At 40.7% G+C, this 9,033-nt stretch overlaps 1 protein-coding gene across 1 annotated transcript; it reads left to right on the plus strand.

The window, feature by feature from the left end:
- The first annotated feature begins 1,108 nt into the window (after positions 1-1,108).
- Positions 1,109-1,486, plus strand: LOC100817634 (uncharacterized). Its single transcript, XM_006575882.1, has one exon. The coding sequence runs from the start codon at positions 1,109-1,111 to the stop codon at positions 1,484-1,486; it is 378 nt and encodes a 125-aa protein (XP_006575945.1).
- Positions 1,487-9,033: the final 7,547 nt, after the last annotated feature.

The following is a 9,033-nucleotide window of genomic DNA, read 5'->3' on the forward strand; positions in this document are numbered from 1 at the left end:
TAGATTCCTCTTCTTGGACTAAACTTGACCTGAACCACATTAAGACAAACATACAAACAACTAGGTTACCATACCCCGATCCCTCGTGATAATATGATAAACTAGCCCTGTCCTATCAAGTTCTAAGAATCAGACCAGTTTCCACTGTTGAATGATCCTAACAAAGCATGCATCTACGTGATCAAGGCAAAAGCACACAGAAATGACGTACTGATAGCACAGAGAACACATAAAACATCATTAAATAGATATACAAGTATTTACATCAAGTACCTACAAGGAAGAACCAATAGAGGATTTAGCTCTTCATATCTAGGAAGCTTCCTTTACAACAAAGAGAAGAGAAAAATGAAGGATTGAAGAAATACAAGTAGTGGGGATGTCTCTTCCACCTCTAGAACCTCACAATCACTCACAGACTCATCTCATGCTTTCAGGATGGCTTCCTCTTCTCGCTCAGTTCTCTGCCAGTCTTCTCACAGCAAAGGCTCTCAAAACTCCCTGAAACTTGGACCTTTCTCTCTCTAGAAATCTCTAAACATGCAAAAGCTTCGAGAATTGCCCAAACTCCCTCTCCATTTCTGATTTCAGGCTTAAATAGATGGCCTTGCTAGTGCTTGCACGCTTAGCGCAACTCTGGTTTGCTTAGTGCGCATTAGTGAATTTCGGCTTAGCACGTGTCTTTTTGCTCAGCATATGGACTCAAGTGGTGCGCTTAGCGGGATTAGCCCTCGCTCAGCGAACATTCATAGCTCGTCCTTCTTCCAGATTCTTCCTCGCGCTCAGCAAAAGGAGTGTTGCACTCAGCCAGCCGATTGGCTTAGCGAGCGGATGAAAATCAACACTTCACAATCTTGCCTAATTAACTCGAAATTGAGAGGAAATGATTATTAAACACACAGAATGGGAGTACTAAGTATTTGTTACCTATCTTGAACAAAAAGTAATTACAACATTACAAAATAACCATAACTTGGAGGAGTTTGATACAATTTACACAGGTTTTATACACAAAAGTTAGTCGTATTCATCGACTAACAACCACCCACAGACAAATGGTCAGGCTGAAGTCTCAAACAGGGAGACAAAGAGAATTTTGGAAAAAATTATGGCCAGTTCTAGAAAAGATTGGTATACTAAATTGGATGATGCTCTCTGGGAGTACAAAACAACCTATAGAACCCCTATTGGTCTTTCCCCATTCCAGATGGTCTATGGTAAGGGATATCATCTTCCAGTGGAGTTAGAACATAAAGCTTATTGGGCCTTGATGTTTCTAAATTTAGACCTAAAAGCTTCCGAAGAGAAAAGCGAACTACAACTCCTTGACATGGAAGAAATGAGAAGGAACACTTATGAGTCTTCAAGATTGTACAAGGAACAAATCAAAGTCTATCATGACAAGAAGATTCAGCATAAGGATGCCAAGCCATATGGTGCAGTGGAAGAAATAAGAATGAATGCTTATTGTTTAATTCTAGGTTGAGATTTTTCCCTGGAAAATTGAAATCTAAATGGTTAGTTCCTTTCCTGGTAAAGGATATCAAGCCATACAGTGCAGTGGAGTTAGAAGACCCCATTACACAAAGATCTTGGATTAGCAATCGAAAAATATTAAAGCCTTGGTGGTGAAGATGAAAGACTCACCATTTTGATTAATCTAACAAATCCATGACATACAGGCGTCAAACTAAGTAATGTTAAACAAGTGCTAACTAGGAGACAACCTAGCTCTTCTCATTTTTTGAATATTTAGAATTTTGTTTTGTTTTGTATATATTGTGTTGTGATGCATTTGCAATTTCGAGGAGAATAGAAGTGGAAGTGCAAGGCATATAGGGATGAGTTCTCACTGCCAACATTTCATTAAGCGAAATCATATTTTGTTTAGCCAATTAACAAATTTTCAAATTTGACCTTGGGAGGGAAAATCTTTAGTTGAGAAAAATAGAATTTCGCTTAGCCATTTGAAGTAAGAAATATGGTAAAATTTAGGTTTGAAACAAGGCATATTTCACTCGGTGGAACTAATTTCGCTGAATAGACTATGTAAGAAATCTAAAAAAATTATGTAGCAAAATTTTGCTCGACGGATGAAATTTGGCTTAGTGAAAATTTGGCAAAAAAAGAGAGGGTGACGACACTGGAGCCATTCCACTCAGCAGAATCCCCTTTCATTGAGCGAATGGCTCATGAATTGAAAATTAAAAACCCCAATTTTCCAACTTCCCACCTTAATAACTTTTCAGCTTACCACCTTTCTCCCTTATTTAAGAAAGGGTGACTCCCACGCCCCACAATCACTGTCACTTCCCACTTCCACTCTCTGATTTTTGCATTTCTCATATAGTTTCCTGAGTTTTCTTCATCTTCCCCATTTTCTTTATCCACTACATTGCTTTGAATAAGGTAGTGATGCAATCCTATCCTGCAAGGGCATTGGGTAGAAGACTCCAAGTAGATTGGGCTAGAGATCCAAGGGAAGGCCCTAGGGTTCTCACAGTTATCTAGAACTATGTATGTCTGAGTTCCTCATTGAGGATATGTAGGAGCAAGAGCCTCGCTTTGTTCGGCCGCCCTACAATCTCTGTCATACTAACCCTGAGGTCATGTGACAGGCGGAGACAAATTATGGTCATTCCGCACCTTTTTGCCATCCCCAGACGATCGTGTCCGATGGCACGCAGAGACAAATTATGGTCATTTTGCGCCCTTTTGTCATCTAGAGGCGGCGAGCCCGATGACATGCGGAGACAAATTATGGTCATTCCACACCTTTTCGCCATCCGGAGACGATCGTGTCCGATGGCACGCAGAGATAAATTATGGTCATTCTGCACCTTTCATCATCTAGAGGCGGCGAGCCCGATGCGGAGACAAATTATGATCATTCCACACACCTTTTTGCCATCCAAAGGCGGCAGGCCTGATGACATGCGGAGATACCTTATGGTCATCCGCGCCTTTTGTCAATCGAGAGGAACGAATTCGACAGCATCAGGATGAAGTTGGTCGTTCGGTGCTAATCATTTTCAAAATTTTTGCAGGTTCCGCTGGTGGGGATATTGAACGGCCGAATGGTGTTCCACTCGAATGAAATTAATGTCTTATCTTTACTTCCTTTTTATCTCCAATAAAAGACAAGTAAAGAGGGGCAACTGTCATACCCTAATTTCATCTGGGGACCATTTGTTTGGTGGGATGCGACCTTCGCTTGACCACTTCGAGGTACTTGACACCCATCGTTAGGCAATCCGTGAAGTTTCACGACATGTCGGAAGTTGAAAGGAAGTGTTAATGCACAATCCGTAAAGTTTCATAACATTCCAGAAGCCAAAGAGGGGACGATTGCGTAATCCGTAAGGTTTCGTGACATTACGGAAAGAAAACAAGTATCGTTACGTAATTCGTAAATTTTCGTAACATTACCGAAAAAGAATCTGCAAAAAAAGGGCAGATGGGTGTATTTAGTAAGCAGGGGTGTGCAAATAGCAATCAGGCTCACTTGGGCCTTCCAGGATGTTCCAACAGAAGGTGGTGCCTTCTGGTGGAAGTAACCCAGCTCGCCTGGGCGAGCTGGGCGGAAACCACCTCCCTCTTTTCCCCTATAAATAGGGGAAGGAGGGCAGAACAAATTGGTTCAACCCTCCTGGTATCTGAGAATCACTTAAAATTAGTGAGAAAAATTGTTTTCGTGAAGAAAATCCAAGCCGAGGCGCTTTCGTAACGCTTCCGAGACTTTTCCGTGGGCGATTTCGCGAAGGTTTTCCACCGTTCTTCATCGTTCTTCGTTCATTCTTCGTCGTTCTTTGGTCTTCAACCGGTAAGTTCCCGAAATCGAACCTTTTCAATTCATTCTATGTACCCTTAGTGGTCCCCACTTGTTTCGCGTGCTTTTATTTTTATTTCATTTGCTTTCCCTACCCCATTTTGACGTGCTTTAGTCATTTATTTAAGTCACTTTCTCGCCTAATCAAAAAATAAAATAAATTTCCACCGATCATTTGAGTTGAAACATCTTTTAATTTCTGTTAGAATAAAATCCGGCTGATCTTTCATGTCGTAACCACGTTTAAAACCAAAAAGAGGCAAAATAATAATATAATAATAAAAAAATATATCTTTAAATAAAATAATAAAAAAATCAATCGGACGTTTTTCTTTGGGATTTTCTTTCTTAATCGAATTGACTAATAACCAAAGTGAAACTAAGGCTAAAATCAATTCATAAACCAAGCCTTTGTCATCACCTAAAAAACCATTTTTAAGGTCCAACGCCTTGAAATGGTCCTTTTCACTTTTATTGGTTAAACGTGGATTTTAAAGACCTAAAACCAACACATAAGCTTTGTCACCTCTTTCAGAAACCAAGAGATCATTAATGGTCCAATGCCTTAATGTTTTCTCTCCTTTCAAAAGAATCGAAAGATCGTTTAATGGTCCAATGCCTTAAATGACCTTTCATTCAGTCAAAATATATCTTGCAAAAAAGATAAAAACAACTCCCGAACTTTTCACACATAAAGCTTGTAGACCACACCTTTTCCGGTTTTTCCGACATTTTCCTCGAATAAACGTTGGTGGTGACTCCGCGCATTTTCCTTTCTTGGAAGACACACCCGTGAGCCCTCGCGTCGCCCTTCCGCCGAAGGGTAGGTTTCGACACTCATGATAGTCTAGCCTAATCCTGATCAAGTATCGTCCGCAGATTCCTCTTGTTGGACTAAACTCGGCCAGGACCGCATTAAGACAAACATACAACAACTAGGTTACCGTACCCCAATTCCTCATGAAAATATGACAAACTAGCCCCATCCTATCAAGTTCTAAGAATCAGACCGGTTTACACTGTTGAATGATCCTAAAAACACATGCATCTACATGATCAAGGCAAAAGCATGGCAGAATGAAGTTATGATAGCACAGTGAACACACAAAACATCAGTAAATAAATAAAAAAAGATATTTACATCAAGTACCTACAAGGAAGATCCAACAGAAGATTTAGCTTTCCATAACTGGGAAGCTTCCTTTACAACAAAGAGAAGAGAAAGATAAAAGATTGCAGAAATACAAGTAGCGGGGATGTCTCCTCCACCTCTTGGACCTCACAATCGCTCACAAACTCATCTCAAGCTCTCAGGACAGCTTCCTCTTCCAGCTCTGGTCTCTACAGATCTTCACACAACAAATTCTCTCAAACTCTCTGGAACTTGGACCTTTCTCTCTCTAGAACTTTCAAGACATGCAGAAGCTTCAAGAAAAGGCCAAACTCCCCTTCAAAATCTGATTTTAGGCTTAAATAGGTGCTTTGTTTGTGCTCGTGCGCTTAGCGCAATTATGAACCGCTTAGTGCACATTAGTGAATTTCGACTTAGCACGGAAGGTGAAAATCAACACTTCAAAACTTGCCTAATTATCCTGAAATTGAGAGAAAATGATTATTAAATACACAAAATGGAAGTTCTACGTATTTATTACCTATCTTTAACAAAAAGTAATTACAACACTACAAAATAACCATAAAATGGAGGAGTTTGATACAATTTACACAAGTTTTATACACAAAAGTTAGTCGTATTCACCGACTAACAACTCCTCCAAATTTACAGTTTTGCTTGTCCTCAAGTAAATAAAGAATAGTTCACTGGTCCCCAAGTGACAATAACATGCAGTGACTATGTACAAAGGTGTATGCAACAAAATTTGCTGATTGCATGATAAGAGAATGAAGCAAAATGCCCTCATCACTTGTCTTTTACAAGGCATGCAGTTATCCAAAGAGAAGAATAAAATGTAACCTGAACAATTAGATGAAGTTAGGCATAAGACAGATATCAAGGAAAGTAGCTTAAACCACAGTCTCACGACCACTATTTCACTCACGCACAAGTGTTTAAGTTATTCATTAATAACAACTAGCAAGAGGTCCAATCTTTGCACTTCATCTCATGCCATAAAGTCAAAAATGTATAAACATAACTAGAAGGACTTTCCCAGGCCTGTAGTGAGGCTTGGCTACAAAAATTCATTGGTTTTTCTAGGATTCAAAGGCTTAGTTCTAAGAGAGCACAAATCCTAGACTTATCCAAGTGATATTTTTAATAAAATTAGCTTGCTCACTAGCTTTTCACTTTCATTTGCTTTTGACCTTATTACATCAGCACACATTTCCTTTGATTGCTTTCTTTTTTTTTTTTTTTAACACACAACTTATTTGTTGTGTGTGCTGATGCTTTATCTCTTTCTTTGCATCCCAATTAGTTCCACTCCCCCAAATTAGAGGTAAATTTGCCTTGAACCATATGCTCTCCTAGAATCTAAACAAGGTATCTGGAGATAATCATTCAGGTTCAGGGTTCAATTATTGACAAAATCATTCAGCTCACAAAGGGTGCAAATGATACAATTATAATTCAAGGTAAGCTTTTTGGTCAAAAGGCTTGTATACGCACAATCACGACCTTCATCATGTCCTCATTCATACATTTCATTCTAAAATTCAGATATTGATGCAAAGATTATTTCTCACAGCTAGTCGTTCACTCACAGTTTAAGTTCACACTCTCACCGATTTTGGTTCAAGCTTTTCTTTCACAATCAATCTGTCTACTGACTAACAATTCTAATTGCAAGTTCTCATTCTTGTTCTTTCTTTGTCTAACATACACACTTGCTCAAACTCATGAAAAGAAACACAAACTCCATCACAATCATGCATTCAATTCAAAACCAAATCATACACCAATTTTCACAAAAAGATAAAAGTGTTTTACTGCCATATTATCAAAATCAAGTCAAACTGTTCCATATGCTTCAAAATGAGCAAACCAACTACCCATAAATAAAAATAGTAGTGTATATAAACATAAAAGAAATATTGTACTGAAACCATAATCATAATAATAATAATCCAAAAAGCAAAAAGCATAATCAGGAATTTAGAATTCTTGTGACTGGTCCTGGGTATCCTGTGTATGAACATCCTCCTCATCTGTCAGATGAAGTATTGGAGTAGCTGGAGGAGAAGTGTCCATAGCCAGGACTGGTGTGGTCGGGTCCTCTTGTATCTCTAGAATAGGGGTGGAGGGGTTTGTTGTACGTTGAGGTGAGGGTAGGTCCACCACTGGTGTAGATGGCTCTGAAGTGGCCTCAAGAGATCTCTCAGGAGTGGCAGCAACTACCTGCCTCACCTGTGTCTCACCTGCCTCCTCCCCTATAACAAATGGCTCTAGGATGGTGGCCTCAGATGACTCATCCTTCACATGTTGCGATACCTGGGCTGTGGGACCTTCATCTTCCCTGTGAAGAGAAGGTTGGGTCCCAGGCCAGGCTACCATCTCCCTGAACTGATCAACTGAAGGAATAGATCCTGGAGGTGCCACCAACTATAAACTCTGTAATAAAATTATATGTCCCTGATGAATGCTCTGAAGCATGGCTTCAAAGCGCTAAGAATCTGTTTGAGCTGGGACAAAAGGAGTTGCTGAAGTGGATGCTGGAGTAGGAGCTGCAGAAGTGGAAGGAAGCTCAGTTGGCCTCACCCTTGCCCTCCTAGCCCCTCGGATAGAAACTGTTAATTCCTTGGGATTCCAACAGTTCTTCCTGATGTAGGCAAAGTTAATGATCGGGCTTAGGTGCTCAAAAGTAAGGCTGTCAGAGACAACCCCTCTGGCTCTACATAGTTTGGTGATCAGAGTAGGAAACCCAAGTCTAGAAGTGTTAGACTGGGCTGTAGAAGTTATCTGGCCAGAAATAAGAGCTCCTATGTTCATGTCCATGCGAGAGACTAGGCCAAAGATCAGCCTAGCTTTGTCCACTATCAGATCAGAGGTATGTGATGTGGGGGCCAGGTTGGAGTATGAGAGAACACTCCACACCTGACCTAGAGTAGTCAAATCCTTCCTGAGAATCTTCCCAGGATGGCCCTCAGTGTTCAAGATGAACCCTCGGCCTGTTATGCGTAAGGCAGCCTCAATCTCTTTGTAATCTGTGGGCAACCTGTAGTATCTGGAGTATGTGGGTATAGTCTCACCCTCTGCTAATACCACAGGTGTCTCCAGGAATATGTTGAGACTGTCAGCATCAATCTTCACTGAATGGCGTCTGACTCTGGATTGCTTTGGTGAAGGGCCCTTAGAGCTGTATAAGTTTGCATAGAACTCTTTCTCCAATGCCAAGTCTATGCTCGCATCAATGAAATTGGTGAGGCGTTTATGGAAATTACGCCTCTCTAATTCAGTCTTAAAATCATCTAGCTCAGTATGATAGAGCTCTACCTTCCTCTTAGGCAAGATGTTTCTCCCCAAGACATTATCTGTGTACCGGTTCCAAGCATCTAAAGAGGAAAATCTCCTTGTATCATATTGTGTTGTGGGTCTTGAACCAATACTTTTGTGTTTCCTAGAAGCCATCTGCATATGAAGGAACCAAATAGTTAAACAGGACACAAGTTGTTCAAATTCAAAAACTGAAAAATAAAACTGAAAAAGGCACTGACGGCTTAGCGAGACATGGTCCACTTAGTTGGCCTTCACAAAAAATGCACTACTGCTTAGCAACAGGTGGGGCCGCTTAGCAGAAGTTGCAGAACTTCAGCTTTTGCATAATTGGCTTAGTTGGTAAGTGCCTGCTAAGCCGAACGTCTGCCGCAAGGATTTGCGCTAAGCTCATCAAAGGCTGCGCTTAGCGGCACCATACAGTTCAAAAAATATACTAAGTATGGGAGCTTAGCGAGCGGGGCTCGCTTAGCTCGATGGATGCCGCGACGACATGCGCTTAGCTTAGGAAAGCTCGGCTTAGCGTGCAGCTATCAACAAAAAATTTGACTAAGTTACTTGGGCTTAGCGATTCAGCCTCGCTTAGCCACAGGCATTTCAGCAAGCGGATGAGTGTTCATCCTCAAAAGATGAACTCTCTTAGCGCGGTAGGAGCGCTTAGTGAATTCTTCAGAGAACGCCTATATTCAATGAGTACTGATGAACTCGCTTAGCACAGCATGCTCGCTTAGCGAGTTCATTGCATTTTCCAGAA

The sequence above is a fragment of the Glycine max genome, chromosome 2, assembly GCF_000004515.6.
Source record: "Glycine max cultivar Williams 82 chromosome 2, Glycine_max_v4.0, whole genome shotgun sequence".
Taxonomy (NCBI): Eukaryota; Viridiplantae; Streptophyta; class Magnoliopsida; order Fabales; family Fabaceae; genus Glycine; species Glycine max.